The following is a 23,094-nucleotide window of genomic DNA, read 5'->3' as shown; positions in this document are numbered from 1 at the left end:
AATAAACTGTATTAATGAATGAAATGTTCAAAGTACCTGAATAATATATATATATATATATATATATATATATATATATATATATATATATATATATATATATATATATATATATATATATACACACACACACACACACAGGAAAACAGCGTATAAATCATACTAAACGATGTTTCTTTAAAATGTAAAAATGCATAAAGTTTTCTGTGATGGGTAGATTTAGGGGCGGGGATAAAATATACACTTTGTACAGTATAAAAATCATTATGTCTATGGAATGTACTCATAAAACATGAAAACACTAGGCCTGTGTGTGTACAGCTGATTCAACTCTGAAGCAGTATTGGGTAAAGGCCACATCAGTCTTGAGCTTATCTAAGAGAGGTCATTAACCACCCAGAACATACTGTGTTCCTCAACACACCATCAGCAGCAGCAGCAGCTCCACCATTCATATGTCTTTCACCCAGTTCTTCTATAGCATATGGCGTTATCACAATTGACCAATGGGCGGCTACGAGGAGCAGGTTGATTAGCTGACGTCACGGGCGCAGAGTGAGCGCGCTCGGGGTTGGGAGGAGGCTCGCGCACGAGAGCAATCCGTGTATTTGTGTGTCGTATAGGCCAGGGATGTGAGCGAGGGGCGACGATAATGGGGAATAACCGGGACCCCGGTGCTCTGGAGTGGACACAACGACTGGACGGCGATCATCAAGGGGGTTAACGTGAAGATCAGCCATCTCTAGAGTGTTTTAAACAGATTCGCAAGGCTTGATGGATTTTATTGGGTTAAATGATCAATTGATTGTCACTGGAGACGTTGAGGCAAGACACCAGATAAAGCTCACATAACCATACTGGATACGATTCACCCATTTCCATGGCGTTATCATCGACCCAGAGCCGAACAGGTCACCCGGACCCAGGACTAAAGCGGGTTCACCGGGTCTAAAGCGCTCAATCTGTCGTGTTTCCGGCGATGTCCGCGTCCTGCCTCGATCTGCGCAGCGCGATTTCAGCACCACCGCAGCTGGACAGCGACCGCATGGAACGAGCGCTCGATCCCAGCCGTCAAAGCTCGCCAGACACCGCCGGGGAATATCAGACCCTCACGCTGCTACACACCGCGCCCGGGGGGCTCGGCATGGCTTTGGAGGAGGAGCTGGCCATGCTCACCGGAGAACGGGAGGAGGATCTGGAGGTATCCGCCTCAGAGACACCTGTGAGCGGACAGGACTCTGACCTACTGTCGCTCTTCCGGCAGAAAGAGAAGGACTTGGTCCTCGCTGCTAAACTGGGCAAAGCTCTACTTGAAAGAAACCAAGACCTCACAAAGCAATATGACAAAATGACCAAGGATTTAAACGACAAACTGGAGGTGAGGAGATCTAAAACTGCACTCGAGTTTAGAATAGGGTCTTTTGCCTCAATAAACTCCTAATTTCTGCTTATTAATAGTTAGTAAGGTAGTTAAGTTTAGGCATTGGGTAGGATTAGGGGATGTAGACTATATGGTCATGCAGATTCATGTGTGCTCTATAAGTACTAATAATCAGACAATATAATAGTAACATGCATGCTATAGTTCATGGTGAGATTTTGACCCTAGGCTAAAGTGTAAAACTAACTCTTCCCATTAAGTTACTAGTGAAAACGTGACTACAGATGTAAATAAAACTGCACTCTAAAAAATGCTGGGTTAAAAACAACCCAAGTTGGGTTAAAAATGGACAAACCCAGTGATTGGGTTAAATGTTTCCCCAACATGCTGGGCAGTTTTATTTAACTCATCTATTGTTTAAAAATGACTATATGGCTGGCTTAAAATGAACCCAAAATAGGTTGGAAATTAAAAATCAGACACATAATTACTAAAGGCAACACATTTTAATCAAGCAATACGGTCATTTTTAAACAATAGTTGAGTTAAATAAAACTACCCAGCACATTGGTCAAACATTTAACCCAACTGCTGGGTTAAAACAACCTAATCATCACTGGGTTTGTCCATTTTCAACCCAACTTTGGTTGGTTTTAACCCAGCATTTTTTAGAGTGTGTCAAATGCAACCATAATAAGTTTTCACATCCAAGTGCATGCTGGGAAGGGGACTGAATCAACTGAAAATAGAGAAGTAACCACCTCCAAATATCAATAATCAAGTGAATTTATTGGTAACACTTTATTTTATTGGCGTAGTTACAAGTTACAACATGTACTTACTATATTACTCTAAAAAAATGCTGGGTTAAAAATAGACAAACCCGGCGATTGGGTTGTTTTGACCCAGCAGTTGGGCTAAAATTTGACTCAACCTGCTGGGTAGTTTTATTTAACTCAACTATTGTTTAAATATTACTATATTGCTTGTTTAAAATGAACCCAAAATAGGTTGGAAAAGAACATTTATTAATTTGTTTAATAAAAGAACATTTAGTTTCCTAAATAATAATTAAATAATAAACATGTATTAAATTGCTTATTAATAATTGTTCACCTTTTGATTATTACTATTTTTAAAAACATTTAACCCAAACGCTGTGTTTGTCCATATTTAACCCAGTTTGGCATTTTTTGGAGTGATTAATAATAGTAAATTATGCATAAGTAACTAACCATAAACCAAACCCTAACTTTATAGTAAGTATGTAGTTAATTAATATTACTTAGTACTTACTTGAGTAATTACAATATAACTCCATCACCTTAAATTATTTTAAGGTCTCTTTACTACAGTGTAATTATACATTTAAGTACTGAGTAATAATAATTAATTATATGTACTTACTATAGAGTTAAGGTTTGGTTTAGGGTTAGTTGCATGTCATTTTGCAAAAAAAAATGATAGTTATTACTAAAGTAACTACACGTAACAATGATACTAAAATATTTTTAAGAGTGTAATTTAATATTTTATCACTAGTGCTGTGATTGATTTCATATGCATGTGTTGTTTACATGTGTATACATTCAGTCTGCTTTTTAAGTTATTAATCAGGAGGATGTATGATAATATTAACAGCATGATGGAGCAAATCATTTAAATGACTTGAACACATTTAATCTCATACTGTGCTAGTATGTGATATTATTCCTCATGCTAAACTCCTGAAGAGCTCCCAGCTCCACCTATATCTCAAGACTATTTGCATAAATCCACACATGGTTTTTAAGACTCATATTATATTATCTCTTTTATACAGTCATAAAAATGATAACTAAGGCATGTCTATGATGGTGGACGGCATCATGAGAAGACCAGAGCTAACGGCATCCATACATGCTGCTGTTCTGCATCTGAGAAGCGTTTATTGTCATTAAATGTAGACCGTGTGAAGACGTTGAACCTCGTTCAGATCTATATACAGTAGGCCTTGATGGTCGTTTCAGCGATGCTGCAAGCAAAGCTAATGCGCTTTGGCTCCTTTCACCCATCTGAGGGCCAGACGCTCGACAGATCCCTGGCAGTTCTCCATGCAATTGTCTCTCAGTTCACATCTTTGACTTAAACCCCTCGTCTTAATCTACATCTATTCATTTTATCTGATGCTATTTCTTTCTTTACTCATATTTTCTGACAATTGAGGAATCCTTATTTGTTCATATTAACATCCTCTTACGAAAGCAAATAATCAGCATTGAAATGACTTCTAACGGTTAATTGGTTTGATAGACTTCACAGTGGATTTCACAGGCTTTAATCAGTGCCAGATTTCATTTTCTGCAATTACAGCTAGTGCTCTGAGAGATGCCCGGGACTGAACCTGCATAACTTGAGAACTTTAACTCTCAAACCATGAAATCCATATGCTGGCGCACTTACACAGGAAGAGACCATATGACCAACATGTAAGGCGACCAATCGCATGCTGTTCTTTTACATGCCATTTAGGGGCGGGGTTATTTAAAATAGTTGATGCCATGATAGCTTACCAGGGTTGAGATAATATCGATGACACAGATAAACAGAAGTTTAATTAGAAGTTCTGTCTGTCCAAAAGTACTAAATACAGATTATTTCACAAATATAGAAAAGTTTGCGGTTGGTAAGATATGAGATTTTGGAAGAAGTCTCTTATATGCTCACCAAGGCTGCATTTATTTAATTAAAAATACAGTAAAATAGTGAAATATTATTACAATTTCAAATAACTATTTTCTATTTGAATATGTTTTAAATTATAATTTATTCCTGTGATCAAAGCTGAATTTTCAGCATCATCACTCCAGTCTTCAGTGTCACATGATCCTTCAGAAATCATTCTAATATGCGGATTTGCTGCTCAAGATACATTTATTATTATTATTATTATCAATTTTTATCTGTTATAATTGCATTTTTGTCGAAACCGTGATGCATTTATTTGAAAAAGAAATCTTTTTAACACTCTTTACTGTCACTTTTGATCAATTTAAAGTATCCTTGCTGAATAAAAGTATTAATTTCTTTTTTTAAAAATCATACTGACCCCTAAACATGTGAATGGTAATGTAACTCATAAAAAGAAGAAACATAGTTTTATCGCTTTAACAAGTTTATTTGCTACTAAGAGTCTTGAAGAAAACTATAACTTTCAAAGATTTGATGCCACTAACCTGGCAAACTTTAGTAACTCCAGTGATTAGTTCATCCTCAAATTCAGGATTTCAGCTGGTATTTCATGACCCTGTTTCTCTTCCAGCTCCTGGAGCAGGAAAAACACGAGCTGCGGCGTCGTTTGGAGAGTCGCGAGGGTGAGTGGGAAGGCCGGGTGGCCGAACTGGAGACTGATGTGCAACAACTGCAGGGGGAGCTGGAGAGACATCAGGTGCAGCTGCGCGAGGCCGACCGTGACAAGAGCCGGGCCATCAGCGAGCTGTCAGAACAGAACCATCGACTGCTGGAGCAGCTCAGCAGGGTGAGTGTGTAACCCCTCCAGTTCTACGGGATTCGAAGTTCACTTACAGTTTGCAGTGGGTCAGATGGGGACAAAACACATAGCAGTAGAGGGGTTTGCAAGAATGCAGCTTTGCAGACCTTGAACTAAATGATAGAGGAATGTTTTGAAAACTTGATGCCGAATCTGCAAGGTCCAGGGTTTCAATAAATACTGATTAAAGGGTTAGTTCACCCAATTACTCACTTAATTACTCACCCTCATGTCGTTCTACATTCGTAAGACCTTTGTTCATTTTCAGAACACAAATGAAGATATTTTTGATAAAATCCGATGGCTCAGTGAGGCCTCTATTGCCAGCAAGATAATTAACACTTTCAGATGCCCAGGTACTAAAGGTACTAAAGACATATTTAAAACAGTTCATGTGACTACAGTGGTTCAACCTTAATGTTATGAAGCGACATTTTGTGCGGCAAAAAAACAAAATAACGCCTTTATTCAACAATATCTAGTGATGGGCGATTTCACTGCTTCATGAAGCTTCGAAGCTTTACCAATCTTTTGTTTTGAATCAGAGGTTCAGAGTGTGTATTAAACTGCCAAAGTCATGTGATTTCAGTAAACGAGGCTTCGTTACGTCATAAGTGTTTCGAAATGTTTAGAAATTTCAATACCTCACATGACTTTGGCAGTTTGATACCCGCTCCGAGCCACTGATTCGAAACTAAAGATTGGTAAAGCTTCGAAGCTTCATTAGCAAGATAATTAACACTTTCAGATGCCCAGAAAGCTACTAAAGACATATTTAAAACAGTTCATGCGACTACAGTTGTTCAATGAGAATACTTTTTGTCTGCCAATAAACCAAAATAACACCTTTATTCAACAATATCTAGTGATGGGCGATTTCAAAACACTGCTTCATGAAGCTTCGAAGCTTTACCAATCTTTTGTTTCAAATCAGCGTGTATCAACCTGCCAAAGTCACATGATTTCAGTAAACGATTTCAGTAGTATGACTTCAGTAAACAGTGATTTCAGTGACTTTGGCAGTTTGATACACACTCTGAACCACTGATTCGAAACAAAAGATTTGTAAAGCTTCGAAGCTTCATGAAGCAGTGTTTTGAAATCGTCCATCACTAGATATTGTTGAATAAAGACGTTATTTTGTTTTTTTGACGCACAAAAAGTGTTCTTGTCGTTTCATAACATTAAGATCACTGAGCCATCAGATTTTATCAAAAATATCTTTCCGAAGATGAATGAAGGTCTTACAGGAATGGAACGACATGAGGGTGAGTAATTAATGACATGAATTTTCATTTTTGAGTGAACTAACTCTTTAAATGCACATCCTGTAAGCTTTGGTTAAAACCGTCTGCCAAATGTAAAATGGCACTATGAAGGTGAAGTTCAATGGTGATGGCTCATGATTTGCTCCTTATAGATCAAACCAGTAAATCATTGTCTAAAAACCACATAGGTAAAGCAGTGTTCTCATAAAAAGCCATTTTTATGGTCATTCTTTGAATTGAAATATTGATTATGGTGGCTGGAAATCCAAACAGAGGCAGGTAGAAAAACATGCATGCAGCATGCTATGCTATGAATAAATTTCATGGCTCCGGTACACAGGATGTCCCCTCACCTTCCTGAGACACTACCTTATGCAAACTCATCAAAATTACACTACGCTCTGTTCCGGTTTCAAAATTATGCAATCTACCTGTTTCACAGTCCAGCAGGGCGACCTTGAAGATGCACAGGACATTTCACTGCGGTGTATCTTTAAATTGTGGCCAATGAATAAAGCTGATGAAAAAAAGACTCAAGATTTTGTATCTTTGGATGTTTTGTCTTTGACAAAGACAAAATCTGTTCGGTAATATGCATTGTGTGAGAGAATGCAGTGTCATATGTCACCTCTGGTTTCTTGATTGTGATATTTGAAACATGCATTTTCTGTAAAGATGCTTTGAAACAATTTGAAAATACTTCAAATGAAGAATATAAATATATATATAAAATATCTTGAGATCAATAAATAGGATTTGCATGATTATATGCGTCTCACTTCTAAACATGATGAAATTTAAAATGATTACCTTCAGAGAAATTATGGTTAATCATTCTAAATCAGTGAATGTGTAATGATGGGAAACTGGGGTTGATTGATTTGGCAGGAAATTGAGATTTAAATGCCACACTGAATTTAGTTTGTGCTTCAGTAATGGCTGGTTTGTGCGACTCTTGTTCACAGACACATTTGAATTGTCATTGAGTCTCATTGATTTTGCCCCAGGATGGCTGTGGTGTTGTGGCAATGACGCAGCTGAGGTCAGACAACAATCTCTTCCTTTATCTAAACACCAGCGTTCCCCTGACAGACTGATGTTAATGTCCTTAACGTTCAGATTTACTGCAGCTGTCCATAACACTCACACTCATGCCTCATAATGCTTTAAAGCTGTCAATCCTAGTCAGTTTCATTCTCTCCGACTCACACACAATACACACACGTCCTGTTATTACCACATGGGGTTATATTAATGGTCACACATAATGGCAGAAGAATTGATGGTGATAAACTAATCAAGAGTGGCAGCACAAGGGCTTCCAGCTGAGGGCAATAACACCAGCAAAACCAGAACATGTTCTCAGAAAATTATGAAAAGAGAATATAGGCCCACACCAGGAAATATAGTAGTTTAAAATAAAAAAATTAATGAACCTCATTGGTTCTTGAGGAAACTCAAACGTGATGCGTAACACGAGAATGAACCTCATTGGTTCTTGAGGAAGCTCAAACGTGATGCGTAACACGAGAATGAACCGCACTGGGTCTTGAGGAAGCTCAAACGTGATGCGTAACACGAGAATGAACCGCATTGGTTCTTGTGGAAGCTCAAACGTGATGCGTAACACGAGAATGAACCTCATTGGTTCTTGCGGAAGCTCAAACGTGATGCGTAACACGAGAATGGACCGCACTGGGTCTTGAGGAAACTCAAACATGATGCATAACACGAGAATGAACCTTATTGGTTCTTGTGGAAGCTCAAATGTGATGCGTAACATGAGAATGAACCTCATTGGTTCTTGTGGAAGCTCAAACGTGATGCGTAACACGAGAATGAACCGCATTGGTTCTTGAGGAAGCTGATGTGTAACACGAGAATGAACCTCATTGGTTCTTGAGGAAGCTGATGTGTAACACGAGAATGAACCTCATTGGTTCTTGCAGAACCTCAAACGCGATGCGTAACACGAGAATGAACCTCATTGGTTCTTGAGGAAGCTCAAACGTGATGCGTAACACGAGAATGGACTGCACTGGGTCTTGAGGAAGCTCAAACGTGATGCGTAACACGAGAATGAACCTCATTGGTTCTTGTGGAAGCTCAAACGTGATGCGTAACACGAGAATGAACCGCATTGGTTCTTGAGGAAGCTGATGTGTAACACGAGAATGAACCTCATTGGTTCTTGAGGAAGCTGATGTGTAACACGAGAATGAACCTCATTGGTTCTTGCAGAACCTCAAACGCGATGCGTAACACGAAAATGAACCTCATTGGTTCTTGGGGAAGTTCAAACGCGATGCGTAACACGAGAATGAACCTCATTGGTTCTTGAGGAAGTTCAAACGCGATGCGTAACACAAGAATGAACCTCACTGGTTCTTGGGGAAGCTCAAACGAGATGCGTAACACGAGAATGAACCTCATTGGTTCTTGCGGAAGTTCAAACACGATGCATAACACGAGAATGAACCTCATTGGTTCTTGGGGAAGCTCAAACGAGATGCGTAACACGAGAATGAACCTTATTGGTTCTTGCGGAAGCTCAAACGCGATGCGTAACACGAGAATGAACCTCATTGGTTCTTGCGGAAGCTCAAACGTGACGCGTAACACGAGAATGAACCTTATTGGTTCTTGAGGAAGCTCAAACGCGATGCGTAACACGAGAATGAACCTCATTGGTTCTTGCGGAAGCTCAAACGTGCTGCGTAACACGAGAATGAACCTCATTGGTTCTTGGGGAAGCTCAAACGCGATGCGTAACACGAGAATGAACCTCATTGGTTCTTGCGGAAGTTCAAACGCGATGCATAACACGAGAATGAACCTCATTGGTTCTTGAGGAAGTTCAAACGCGATGCATAACACGAGAATGAACCTCACTGGTTCTTGGGGAAGCTCAAACGAGATGCGTAACACGAGAATGAACCTCATTGGTTCTTGCGGAAGTTCAAACGCGATGCATAACACGAGAATGAACCTCATTGGTTCTTGAGGAAGCTCAAACGTGCTGCGTAACACGAGAATGAACCTCATTGGTTCTTGGGGAAGCTCAAACGAGATGCGTAACACGAGAATGAACCTTATTGGTTCTTGCGGAAGCTCAAACGCAATGCGTAACACGAGAATGAACCTTATTGGTTCTTGAGGAAGCTCAAACGTGCTGCGTAACACGAGAATGAACCTCATTGGTTCTTGGGGAAGCTCAAACGAGATGCGTAACACGAGAATGAACCTTATTGGTTCTTGCGGAAGCTCAAACGCAATGCGTAACACGAGAATGAACCTTATTGGTTCTTGAGGAAGCTCAAACGCGATGCGTAACACGAGAATGAACCTCATTGGTTCTTGAGGAAGCTCAAACGTGCTGCGTAACACGAGAATGAACCTCATTGGTTCTTGCGGAAGCTCAAACGTGCTGCGTAACACGAGAATGAACCTCATTGGTTCTTGAGGAAGCTCAAACGTGCTGTGTAACACGAGAATGAACCTCATTGGTTCTTGGGGAAGCTCAAACGTGCTGCGTAACATGACAATGAATGTCATTGGATCTTGCATGCTTGCTTCCGTTTACCATAACTGATGTGTGTGTTGATGAATGTTCATATGTGAACATAAAAGTAGAAAGGTTGCTAACTAAATTGTTTGGTCGGTTACCTTCAGTAATTCCCCTGGTGTTTTCAATTTTTTAAAAATGAGCAGCTAGTTGTCTGCTGATGGTAATGTTCTCTGAAGCAAGAAAGAGGCTCTGAATATGAGATAACTAGATGGGCTTGACAAATCTGCTAATGGATCTATTGCTGCAGACTCAGATGACCTTCCTTCTGTGGGACAAGCAACAGGAAGTGACATAAGGCAGAGTGACACATGGATGAACTCAGGTGGGATTAGGGTTTAATCCAGATCCTCTTTCCTTTACCAACAACATAAGGTACAGCCGACTGAAACAGAGCAAGAGAGGACAGAAAGAACTGTGTGCTGTTACATAAACAAGAACAACCTGAATGAAACAAAATCACAAATGAGATCTCATTAATATCAGCACTGAGATTTATTTAGGAAAACAGACTCCTGCTTTTTACAATAGATGTTTCTCCTGAAAAAGAAGAGTTTTAGAAGAGATATTAAAAACTTTGCTCTCAATATAAATTTCCCAGTATAGCACTATACTTTTATTATATGCAACAATTGCATTTTTAATTATTTCTCTCAAGGAACTTTTAGTATAAACATCGATAACACTTTACAATAAGGTTCAATTTGTTAACAATAATAACTGCATTAGTTAACATAAACTAATAATGAAACATATTTAATGGACCTGAGCTGACATGAACTAAATGAACAGTTGTATTTTTAACAGTTTTGTATTTGCAACAAATGTATTGCTCATTCACTCATTCACTTCTTCCCGGGTTAGTGACATCACAAACCCCAAAATTCACATAAACCCCGCCCCTGAGAATGCAACAAAGGGGTTAAGGCCATGTTGTGCTGCTTTAGATAAGAGGAAGTGTTGTTGTAGTCGAGTGTTGTTGTCATGCCGTCATTTTACTCCGGACTGCTTCACAAACGAGGGTCAATTCATCACTGGTTTTGCACAAAAGATTAACATGACGGCACATGCTAGCGGACGAGTTGAATCAAGTCCACAGCAACTACATAAATTTATCCACTAACCATTCAGAAATGTCCAGTTTCATTCTAAAAGTTGTAACTTCTTCCTGAGTCTCTCCATCAGTGTCGACTCCGGTTTGAACAATGTAAGGCTGAACACCGTTACTGACAATCCTCATTTTGGCTGCGTGAGATTCTCCAGCTTTGTTGTTGCTGAGCAACCGAAGCGCGAGCTGTTAAAGCTCCGCCCTCTTCTGGAAAGGGGGCCGGGAGCAGCAGCTCATTTGCATTTAAAGGGACACACACAAAAACGGTGTGTTTTTGCTCACACCCAAATAGTGGCAAATTTGACAAGCTATAATAAATGATCTGTGGAGTATTTTAAGCTGAAACTTCACAGACACATTCTGGGGACACCAGAGACTTATTTTACATCTTGTGAAATGGGCATTATAGGTCCCCTGTAAAGTTCATATCATGTAGTTAGCTTTGAAAAACAAACATTGAGATGAAAAACAAGGATTGTAGCCGCTTGCATTGCCAAATGCTAAACATTCTATAGTTGCCTTGACAAGAATTTTTAAGTTCAAAAGATTACCTGTTACTCATTAGATGAACAAAAGTATTTAATTTGACTTTAATTGGAGCAAATTGATTGAGTTGACTTAACTTAAGCTGAATGTGATAAGTTGCCTTAGTTTTTCAAGTTAGCTCAACAGCATTGTTAGTTAATGCATTAACTAATTGTAAAAGGTTATCGAAACATCTGAGTCACAGCTGACATGTAAATAAAATATTTTCTTCTGGAGGGACAGTGACAACTTAACTAGATAATGAAGTAGAGCTTAACAAGTAGGTAAAGCCTAGCAAATACAGACAGCATAAATGTTTAGCTAATGTACTGAACATATTGTGTTGTGTTGGACAGATGCTTTCTGTTGCACACACACATACACACGTCTTTCTGCCAGTCCTGGAAGCAGGGGGTTGTCAAAAAAGCCAGAACCCCAGCAGCCTAATCTGATCAGTGAGAAGCATTTCACTAATTACATTACAAAAGGTTTAGACAGAGAGGGACGGAGGGTGAGGGGAGATAGACACCGAACAAAATAGACTTACATTTCATTATCAAGATGGGGTGATTTTATAAATGATCCCATTGATTATATGTTCACTGGCAGATTGGAGTGGGCTGCATTGGAAATGAATGGCAAAGTAACATCAGTTACAGGTTGTGGGGTCAGACAGCAGAAGCGCTGATACAGTCGTTCAGAAGAAGAAGAAAAACTCTAAGGTTAACCTTGCTGAGACGTATATGATACTGAGTCGAGTCAAGAACCTATTACAACTACAGTAAACTAGATTTTTGAGTGATGCAAAACTCATTGCCATGATGGTGGGGTGTTGCCAGGGTGTTGCTATGGAGTTGAGATGCTAGATTATGTTGTGTGGTTGCTAGGGAGTTTAAGGTGGTTGCTAGGAGGTTGCAGAATCATTGCTAGGGTGTTATGTGTGGTTTCTAGGTGGTTTATTCCTGCCTGTCTGGTGTGAAAAGAGCGTTTCTATGCAGTTGCTAGGGTGTTGTGGGTGGTTTGCTAGGATGTTGCAGAATGGTTTCTAGTAAGTTCAGGGTTGTTCAGAATGGTTGCTAAGGAGTTCAGAGTAGTTGCTATGCAAGTACCAAGCTGTTCTGTCTGGTTGCTTGGTGGTTTCTTCCTGTCTGTTGTAAAAACAGCGTTGCTATGTTGTTGCTAGGGTGTTGTGGTTGGTTGCTAGGAGGTTGCAGAATGGTTACTAGGGAAGTTCAGGGTTGTTTCTAGGCGTTTGCAGAACGGTTGCTAGGTGGTTTCTTCCTGTCTGGTGTGAAAAGAACTTTGCTATACTGTTGCAAGGGAGTTCTGAATAGTTGCCAGGTGGCTGCTAGGGAGTTCAGGGTGGTTGCTAGGAGGTTGCGGAATGGTTGCAGAATCATTGCTAGGGTGATATGTGTGGTTTCTAGGTGGTTTCTTCCTGCCTAGGAGGTTGCAGCATGGTTTCTAAGGAGTTCAAGGCTGTTGCTAGGTGGGTTCTTCCTGTCTAGTGTGAAAAGAGCATTGCTATGCAGTTGCTAGGGTGTTTTGAGTGTTGTTTCTAGGAGGTTGCAGAATGGTTGCTAGTAAGTTTAATGTTGTTTTTAGGAGGTTGCAGAATGGTTGCTAGGAAGTACAGGGTTGTTTCTAGGTGGTTGCAGAATGGTTGCTAGATGGTTTATTCCTGTCTGGTGTGAAAAGAGCAGTTGCGAGGGAGTTCTGAATAGTTGCCAGGTGGCTGCTAGGGTGTTGTGAGTGGTTGAAGAATGGTTACAAGGAAGTACAGGGTTGTTTCTAGGAGGTTGCAGAATGGTTGCTAGGAAGTTCAGGGTTGTTTCTAGGAGGTTGCAGAATGGTTGCTAGGAAGTTCAGGGTTGTTTCTAGGAGGTTGCAGAATGGTTGATAGGAATTTCAGGGTTGTTTCAAGGAGGTTGCAGAATGGTTGCTAGGAAGTACAGGGTTGTTTCTAGGAGGTTGCAGAATGGTTGCTAGGAAGTTCAGGGTTGTTTCTAGGAGGTTGCAGAATGGTTGCTAGGAAGTTCAGGGTTGTTTCTAGGAGGTTGCAGAATGGTTGATAGGAATTTCAGGGTTGTTTCAAGGAGGTTGCAGAATGGTTGCTAGGAAGTACAGGGTTGTTTCTAGGAGGTTGCAGAATGGTTGCTAGGAAGTACAGGGTTTTTTCTAGGTGTTTGCAGAATGGTTGCTAGGAAGTTCAGGGTTGTTTCTAGGAGGTTGCAGAATGGTTGATAGGAATTTCAGGGTTGTTTCAAGGAGGTTGCAGAATGGTTGCTAGGAAGTTCAGGGTTGTTTCTAGGTGTTTGCAGAATGGTTGCTAGGAAGTTCAGGGTTGTTTCTAGGAGGTTGCAGAATGGTTGCTAGGAAGTTCAGGGTTGTTTCTAGGAGGTTGCAGAATGGTTGATAGGAATTTCAGGGTTGTTTCAAGGAGGTTGCAGAATGGTTGCTAGGAAGTTCAGGGTTGTTTCTAGGAGGTTGCAGAATGGTTGATAGGAATTTCAGGGTTGTTTCAAGGAGGTTGCAGAATGGTTGCTAGGAAGTACAGGGTTGTTTCTAGGAGGTTGCAGAATGGTTGCTAGGAAGTACAGGGTTTTTTCTAGGTGTTTGCAGAATGGTTGCTAGGAAGTTCAGGGTTGTTTCTAGGAGGTTGCAGAATGGTTGATAGGAATTTCAGGGTTGTTTCAAGGAGGTTGCAGAATGGTTGCTAGGAAGTACAGGGTTGTTTCTAGGAGGTTGCAGAATGGTTGCTAGGAAGTACAGGGTTTTTTCTAGGTGTTTGCAGAATGGTTGCTAGGAAGTTCAGGGTTGTTTCTAGGAGGTTGCAGAATGGTTGATAGGAATTTCAGGGTTGTTTCAAGGAGGTTGCAGAATGGTTGCTAGGAAGTTCAGGGTTGTTTCTAGGTGTTTGCAGAATGGTTGCTAGGAAGTTCAGGGTTGTTTCTAGGAAGTTGCAGAATGGTTGCTAGGAAGTACAGGGTTGTTTCTAGGTGGTTGCAGAATGGTTGCTAGATGGTTTATTCCTGTCTGGTGTGAAAAGAGCAGTTGCGAGGGAGTTCTGAATAGTTGCCAGGTGGCTGCTAGGGTGTTGTGAGTGGTTGAAGAATGGTTACAAGGAAGTACAGGGTTGTTTCTAGGAGGTTGCAGAATGGTTGCTAGGAAGTTCAGGGTTGTTTCTAGGAGGTTGCAGAATGGTTGATAGGAATTTCAGGGTTGTTTCAAGGAGGTTGCAGAATGGTTGCTAGGAAGTTCAGGGTTGTTTCTAGGTGTTTGCAGAATGGTTGCTAGGAAGTTCAGGGTTGTTTCTAGGAAGTTGCAGAATGGTTGCTAGGAAGTACAGGGTTTTTTCCTAGGTGTTTGCAGAATGGTTGCTAGGAAGTACAGGGTTTTTTCTAGGTGTTTGCAGAATGGTTGCTAGGAAGTTCAGGGTTGTTTCTAGGAGGTTGCAGAATGGTTGATAGGAATTTCAGGGTTGTTTCAAGGAGGTTGCAGAATGGTTGCTAGGAAGTACAGGGTTGTTTCTAGGAGGTTGCAGAATGGTTGCTAGGAAGTTCAGGGTTGTTTCTAGGAGGTTGCAGAATGGTTGATAGGAATTTCAGGGTTGTTTCAAGGAGGTTGCAGAATGGTTGCTAGGAAGTTCAGGGTTGTTTCTAGGAGGTTGCAGAATGGTTGATAGGAATTTCAGGGTTGTTTCAAGGAGGTTGCAGAATGGTTGCTAGGAAGTACAGGGTTGTTTCTAGGAGGTTGCAGAATGGTTGCTAGGAAGTACAGGGTTTTTTCTAGGTGTTTGCAGAATGGTTGCTAGGAAGTTCAGGGTTGTTTCTAGGAGGTTGCAGAATGGTTGATAGGAATTTCAGGGTTGTTTCAAGGAGGTTGCAGAATGGTTGCTAGGAAGTTCAGGGTTGTTTCTAGGTGTTTGCAGAATGGTTGCTAGGAAGTTCAGGGTTGTTTCTAGGAGGTTGCAGAATGGTTGCTAGGAAGTTCAGGGTTGTTTCTAGGAGGTTGCAGAATGGTTGATAGGAATTTCAGGGTTGTTTCAAGGAGGTTGCAGAATGGTTGCTAGGAAGTTCAGGGTTGTTTCTAGGAGGTTGCAGAATGGTTGATAGGAATTTCAGGGTTGTTTCAAGGAGGTTGCAGAATGGTTGCTAGGAAGTACAGGGTTGTTTCTAGGAGGTTGCAGAATGGTTGCTAGGAAGTACAGGGTTTTTTCTAGGTGTTTGCAGAATGGTTGCTAGGAAGTTCAGGGTTGTTTCTAGGAGGTTGCAGAATGGTTGATAGGAATTTCAGGGTTGTTTCAAGGAGGTTGCAGAATGGTTGCTAGGAAGTACAGGGTTGTTTCTAGGAGGTTGCAGAATGGTTGCTAGGTAGTACAGGGTTTTTTCTAGGTGTTTGCAGAATGGTTGCTAGGAAGTTCAGGGTTGTTTCTAGGAGGTTGCAGAATGGTTGATAGGAATTTCAGGGTTGTTTCAAGGAGGTTGCAGAATGGTTGCTAGGAAGTTCAGGGTTGTTTCTAGGTGTTTGCAGAATGGTTGCTAGGAAGTTCAGGGTTGTTTCTAGGAGGTTGCAGAATGGTTGCTGGGAAGTTCAGGGTTGTTTCTAGGAGGCTGCAGAATGGTTGCTAGGAAGTACAGGGTTTTTTCTAGGTGTTTGCAGAATGGTTGCTAGGAAGTACAGGGTTTTTTCTAGGTGTTTGCAGAATGGTTGCTAGGAAGTTCAGGGTTGTTTCTAGGAGGTTGCAGAATGGTTGCTAGGAAGTTCAGGGTTGTTTCTAGGAGGTTGCAGAATGGTTGCTAGGAAGTTCAATGTTGTTTCTAGGAGGTTGCAGAATGGTTGCTAGAAAGTACAGGGTTGTTTCTAGGAGGTTGCAGAATGGTTGCTAGAAAGTACAGGGTTGTCTCTAGGAGGTTGCAGAATGGTTGCTAGAAAGTACAGGGTTGTTTCTAGGAGGTTGCAGAATGGTTGCTAGAAAGTACAGGGTTGTTTCTAGGAGGTTGCAGAATGGTTGATAGGTGGGTTCTTCCTGTCTGGTGTGAAAATAGCTTTGCTATGCAGCTGCAAGGAAGTTCTGAATAGTTGCCAGGTGGCTGCTAGGGAGTTGCTAAGAAGTTCTGTGTGGTTGCTAGGAGGTTTCTTCCTGTCTAGTGTGAAAAGAATAATGCCGCAGGACGACGCACAGGATGATACACAATACTAATACTTTGATCACATCACTATCAGCACTAGTAGTAATGCTCGCCTTAGACAACATTAGTTATTTACAAAAAATTTTTTGTCTTTGTCTTTTTTCATACTGCTTTTGCCACAGATCCCCATGCGATTCAGCATGTGAACTGTCCAGCAGTCAGACATTTCATATTGAGTGTCTCCAGTTTATATTGCAGAAATGTCACAGGTTTCCTCCTCTGACAGTATGACTAAGGGATGTCTCAGCACCTCCAATCACTATTCCCACATATCGCTATGGCAACCCCAAGTGTTATGTTCAATTCCATGTGTTACCATGGGAACGTGATTTCCCCCCCTCCGTCCGACTCCCCCCCCACCTCGGCTCTAACGGATAAGACACTCTAAACGAGCCTTTCATTGTGAATCTAGATTTTAAAAAATCTGTATACTGTAAAAAGGGGTTCCTTTAGCAATGCTCTTTGTTATGCAAATGAGGCAGAAATGAAAGAATAAGAGCTGTTAAACACAGATGTCCTGGATCTGCAGTCATAAAAGAACATGCAACCTCACATCGTGCCACGTGACGCGCCTGCGGCTCAATACAAGCGACAGAGCGCGTGCCATGTGCCGTGGGTCGTGTCAATCTGTGAGTGCTTCCCTTCTCCAGCTCCGCCCACATCCATCAGTGTTTGATCAGACACGATTCACACTATTGAATGGACAGCCACCAAAATGACTAATGGCTTTCTGATTATCATTTGTGAAGGTGATGCAAATGTAATTACACTTCAGTTTTAAATGCCGTCATGAATGATGCTAGATCCTGTGGGAAAGAAAAATCACAATTAAGATTCAGCAGAGATGTTAAATTAAATCTCCTGCTTCTCAGATTGCAGTCCTGGGAAAAAAGACCTCAACAATGTCTCAAACTGTGCTCAGATTCGTCAAGACATCAGTCTGCGATCAAAAAGTCAGATCAATTCTCATCAGCTTCTTCACTGAATGATCTTAGCTGCTCCACATTCATTTTATAGCTGTATATTCTTACTGTATGATAACTATTGACTCATTTATGTCTTTTTAAGAAAAAAAACTTAAAGTCCCCCTGTAGTCAATAATTTTATCCATTAAAACTTATCTTTGATCACCAAAATGGCATATTTAAAAGTTTTTTCCTCTGAAAAGATTTCTTCATGACTTAAAATAGCTTGAATGTAACTCTACACCTTAGTATATGGAGATCTATGAATATGCTAATTAGCCCCGCCTCCACTCACTCACACAGGCTCAGAGATCTACCTGGTCAAACGCTGCACAATGGTATCGCTCTTTACAACAGTAATTAATATGATTAGCCTTTTGCTTGACTACATTATCAAACAGCTAATAATGTGTTGCTAATCTCCTGAGCAATCACTTTCATCTCAGCTCAATGCAAGCTTGAAAAAAATCAAACCACTATCATTGTAAAGGTAAACAGGAAGATACATATGACTGTCCTTCCTGTTTAACCACAAACCAGCAGATGTTTATTTCGGTCAAGACTATAAAGTCAACTGTAAACTGTTCTCAAAAGACACCAGTCATTTTGGATCTCAGGTTGTTATTATCATTAACTAAAACTAAAACTATTAAAAACATTTCTGTTAATTGAAATAAAGCTGAATAAAATGTTTATCTACACTAAACAAATATTAAAAATGCTGCCTTGGCAACTAATTGAAATACGTTTAAGTTGAAGCACTAAAACAACTGGAAATAAACAAAAACTTAAAGGTCCAGTAAGCAATTTCTGAGAAATGCTGTTGAAAGTCAATCATCAGACTGAACACTCTTGTAGCCAATCAGCATTAAGGGGCGTGTCCACTCATGAGGGGGGAGGTACCTGTGTTGCATAGCATGTTTGTGAATTTGGGGGCGGAGCTATCAAGGTAGGGGCGTGTTTGTTTTAGTGATTTCAAATATCAAAAGCGTTTCTCAGAAATCACTTACTGCACCTTTAACTAAAACTGCCATAAAAATAAATTAAACCTAAATAATAATATTTAAAAAAAAAAATTAAAATGACAAGCATGTAACAAAATTACTAAAAATTAAACAAAAATGAAAACTGAAAATATAAAAGTAAAATCTAATTTAAAATATTAATAAAATTATATAAATAACATAATACTAGTATATAAACAACATTACTGTCAACAGAGTAAATACAGATAAGAACCATACTTGAACTTCCTCAAATTCCCTCCTTGCTTCTCCATCATTTCATGAATCAGCCGGGCAATTAAGTATTCTTGATGACGTTTTTTGGCTTAAACCTTAAACAAAATCAAACTAACGGGAAGTTCAGCAATCTGATATGAGTCAAAACGCTCTACAAGTGAAAACCTACTGCTTAAAACATTTCTTTATCTGACTTGAGTCTTTATCTTTGGCAACAGAGAATTGAATCCAAGGTCAAGATTGGTGACATTTTTTTGAAACTCTTTGTTCTTAAAATAGCTGAGAATTATTTTTAGAAAGACTCTTTTATCAGGAGATTCCTCCTGCCAGGAAAAACGAGACTCAGAATAAAAAAACGAATACATTTAAGAATCTATAACTTAGACATATTGTGGTGCATACTGTCAGAAAAAAAAAATGTGCAGAAAGTGTACTTTTAGTGGTACTTGTCACTGTCCTTAAAGGTGCAGTAAGCAATTTCTAAGAGAGGCTGTTGAAAGTAGATCAGACTGGGCACCACAACACATTACAAAAGAGAAAAGGTCAGAGGAATATCACTGGGAAAATAAGGGTTATGATCAGGCAAGAGCTTTTGGACCCACATTAATCAGAACCAATCGGAATCAAGTATTCCACAAAGCCATGCAATAGAGTGCGACAGTGCCCGCCCACTTTTTCAGCGGCGCTGGTTCCGGAAGTATTTTTTTAATTCATTTTTCCCATGAGGATTTTAAAATAGCCTTGGTTAAAGAGTTATAAGCCGTGAAGCAAACCAACCAGCTACACAACAAACTTTGATTTGAAGCAAAAAAGCTTTTTGAGAATTGGACAAAAAGACAAAGGTACAAGACTGTGTACTTAACAGTTTTAGTGAGGGAAAGAACTACAACTGTATAAAAACAATATATTTTAAGTTTTTTTGCAAAATATGCATATATATATATATATACCAACATTTAAGTATTTTAAGAGCATGCTTCATTGGAGTGGGCGGAGCTAAAGAGCTATTTTGGAGTGTGCTGCCTTTCTCAACTCTGATTGGTGTAATTTTCTGTACAGCATCATGGGTAATGTAGTTTTTCACCAGGAATTCCATTGTTAAACATGATTATTTTTGCAGAAGCAAATACCATCGATTAACAAACTTGTAGCTCGCAGTAGGGCTGTCTTTAAAAGTTTATAAGTAATCATTAAAAATTAGTTTCCTTATAGAGAAAATTAATGGAGTTTTACTTCCGGAACCTGATAAATAAAAAGTTGCATGTGACTCTATGTGAGTTCCTGTGTATATATGAAAAGACAACTAAAAGTGTGCATTTTGTGTGAACGGCCCCTTATAGGTTATTGTTAAATCACAGTGCAGCAGGTTACTGGATCCTGTGCATAATCTGATAAAAACATGTTCAGTGCGAGATATTGCTACAGCAAAGTTCATACGGACATGAGTGTCATTGTTGTTTTTGTACGTAGCCAGGACTCGTGGGTTGCCATGGTGACAGTCACAGATGATGTGAGTCAGTTTTGCGACTGCAGTCTCGCTGATGGTAATGAGTGTTTCTCACAGCTGCAGTGGCCTGATCGCAGCTGTCCAATCGGCTCGGAAAAACGCAAGGATCTCGGCTGGAATGTTCTACAGACGCTCCAAAATGCCAAGTGTGATCAATGAGTGTGTGTGTGGGTGTGTGTGTGTGTGTGTGTGTGTGTGTGTGGGAGGGGTTTCTCTGTAATATGACTCATGCTCATAGATTATTAGGGCAGCAGCAACAGGCTTCGTTTTTCTTTTAATACATTTCTGTATGAAATAATCTAATGCTAGCTGGCTTACTGTTAAGAATATGTTATGAATGTGTGTGCTAATGATATGAAGATAGTCGAAAGCTTAAAAATCAGCTTATTTCATGTAACAGGCTCTGCTAGTTATCAAGCAATATCTAGTTAACATGCTACTAATTTCTTCAAACTAATCTCTGAATAACTTAAAGCCATTAACCTGGCAAACTTTAGCTAATCCAGTGGCTCAAAAACACCTATAGTATCAGTTGGATAACTTATAAACCTGATTTTGTAATACATCAATCAATCAATCAATCAATCAAATAAACAAATTGTTAAATACAGTGACTCAAAATCAGTCATAGTATCAGCCGGGACCTTGTAAGAAAGAAAGAAAGAAAGAAAAGGAAATAAAACAAAATAGTTGAAATTAATTACTAAAAATGGTCATAGTATCAGCTGGATATACCTTGTAAATCTGATTTTGTAAAAAAAAAAAAATATATATATATATATAAATAAATAAATGTATTGTTAAATACAGTGGCTCATAGTATTAGCCCCATACCTTGGAAGGTTTGTAAATAAAATAAAATAAAATCAGCCGGGTACCTTGTAAACTTATTTGGCTAAAAAAAATAAAATTGAAAATAATAATAATAATAAATAAATAATAATAATAATATTAAAATAAATAAACATATTGTTAAATATAGTGGCTCATAGTATCAGCCCCATACCTTAGAAGGTTTGTGAAATGAAATGAAATGAAATAAAATAAAATAAAATAAAATAAAATAAAATAACACAATATTATTAGGTTTGTAAATAAAATAAAATAAAAAAATAAAATAAAAAATAAAATAAAATCAGCCGGGTACCTTGTAAACTTATTTGACTAAAAAAAATAAAATTGAAAATAATAATAATAATAAATAAATAATAATAATAATATTAAAATAAATAAACATATTGTTAAATATAGTGGCTCATAGTATCAGCCCCATACCTTGGAAGGTTTGTGAAATAAAATGAACTGAACAAAAATAATAATAATAAAAAAATAATATGAAATAAAATAATATAAAATAAAATAAAATATATAACACAATAAAATAAAATAAATAATATAACACAATAAAAAATAAAATAAAAATAAAAATAAAATAAGCCAGGCACCTTGTAAACTTATTTGGCTAAAAAAATTTAAATTAAATATTTTTTTTTAAATAAAAAAAAATATTGTTAAATAAGGTTGGTGAAATAAAATAAAATAATATAATATATTATATGTACAGTAGCTCATACTATCAGCCTGGTACCTTGGAAGGTTTGTGAAATGAAATGAAATGAAATGAAAAGAAAAGCTGAGTTTACCTTGTAAACCAAAAAATTTAAATAAAATAAAAAATTAATTGTTAAATACAGTGGCTCAAAAACAGTGTCAGTACTTTGTAAACCTATAATAATAATAAAAAATAATAATAATAAAAATTAAACAAATAAGTAAATATAAAAAATTGTTAAATCCAGTGATGATCATATAGAATCATCCCAATGCCTAAAAAAAAAAAAAGACCCTGGAAATAAATGCTCATGCTATAAATAAATATTATAAATAAATGCTCTGTTCCAAATTCATCCAGTGTGATCTGACTGTATACTGTACCTTTTAGCAAATGTCCTGATACTACGTGCATGCAGGCGATTGGTAAATTATACTGTAAATACTGTACAAACAGCCTATATAGACTAGATGTCTATGGGAAGCTAACACAAGTTTCTATGTTTGTGTCCACAGGCCGCCGAGGTGGAGAAACAGTTGTCTACTCAGGTTCATTCTTTACGGGATGATTTCAAAGAGAAAAGCATCTCCACCAACCAGCACATGACGCGCCTCGAGACCCTACAGGCCGAGGTGAGGCATTACAGGAACTGGACTATTTTTATTTAATGAGAGTCATGACACCATGATATATTTCAAAATCTGCTGTCATCTGTTTTCCTTCCTCAAATTATTATTTGTCTCGCGCACTAAACAGCAAGGGCTTGAAGTAAGTGCTCATGAACCGCTTCCTCTTTTCTGCATGCTCATTCTGGATGTGTGTCTTCTGTGGTGTGATCTCATTGTGCGCTGCTGGATCATATCCTGATTGCTTTGTAATGTCAGAGCTTCAAAGCAGCCCGAAAAAGTGAATGCGAGTCTTCTCGCTAACTCGTCTATGAAAGACGGCCATGTAATTGGCTCCTGGAGTCTTTGATGTGACAGCGCAGGGCAAACAATGCCAGCGTGAGTTTCACAGGCAGTCATCAATGGACGCTGGTCTATTCAGAACAACTATCTCAAATCAAAGCTTTGCTAAATTCTGAAATAACACACCTAAGGAAACTGTATTAAGCGGAAAAATGTGGATCTGTAGATTAGCTGTTTCAAAACCTAGTGATCTGCCTTCCAAGATATCTTTTGTGTCCTTTGTGTCCTTAATAAAGAAGGCCGTCCCAGAATGCAACGACTCGGTGTTTCCCGAAACCATAAAGTTGGAACGA

General features: G+C 38.9%; 1 protein-coding gene across 3 annotated transcripts in view; it reads left to right on the top strand.

The window, feature by feature from the left end:
* Window positions 1-555: 555 nt before the first annotated feature.
* Window positions 556-23,094, top strand: part of bicdl1 (BICD family like cargo adaptor 1) — a 46,925-nt gene continuing 24,386 nt past the window's right edge. Inside the window, exons 1-4 of one of the 3 annotated variants that reach the window (XR_007187461.1) lie at window positions 556-1,378; window positions 4,683-4,898; window positions 22,349-22,465; window positions 22,590-22,601. Coding sequence is in view for 2 of the 3 variants with exons in the window: in XM_048210009.1 (XP_048065966.1) it covers window positions 980-1,378; window positions 4,683-4,898; window positions 22,349-22,465; window positions 22,590-22,601 (744 nt within the window). In the remaining variant the exon portion in view is untranslated. The remainder of the gene's footprint in view (window positions 1,379-4,682; window positions 4,899-22,348; window positions 22,466-22,589; window positions 22,602-23,094) is intronic. The other 2 variants (XM_048210009.1, XM_048210010.1) reach the window with 2 other exon arrangements.

Source organism: Megalobrama amblycephala, linkage group LG12 (assembly GCF_018812025.1).
Source record: "Megalobrama amblycephala isolate DHTTF-2021 linkage group LG12, ASM1881202v1, whole genome shotgun sequence".
Lineage (NCBI taxonomy): Eukaryota > Metazoa > Chordata > Actinopteri > Cypriniformes > Xenocyprididae > Megalobrama > Megalobrama amblycephala.
This window is presented reverse-complemented; position numbering and strand designations above follow the sequence as displayed.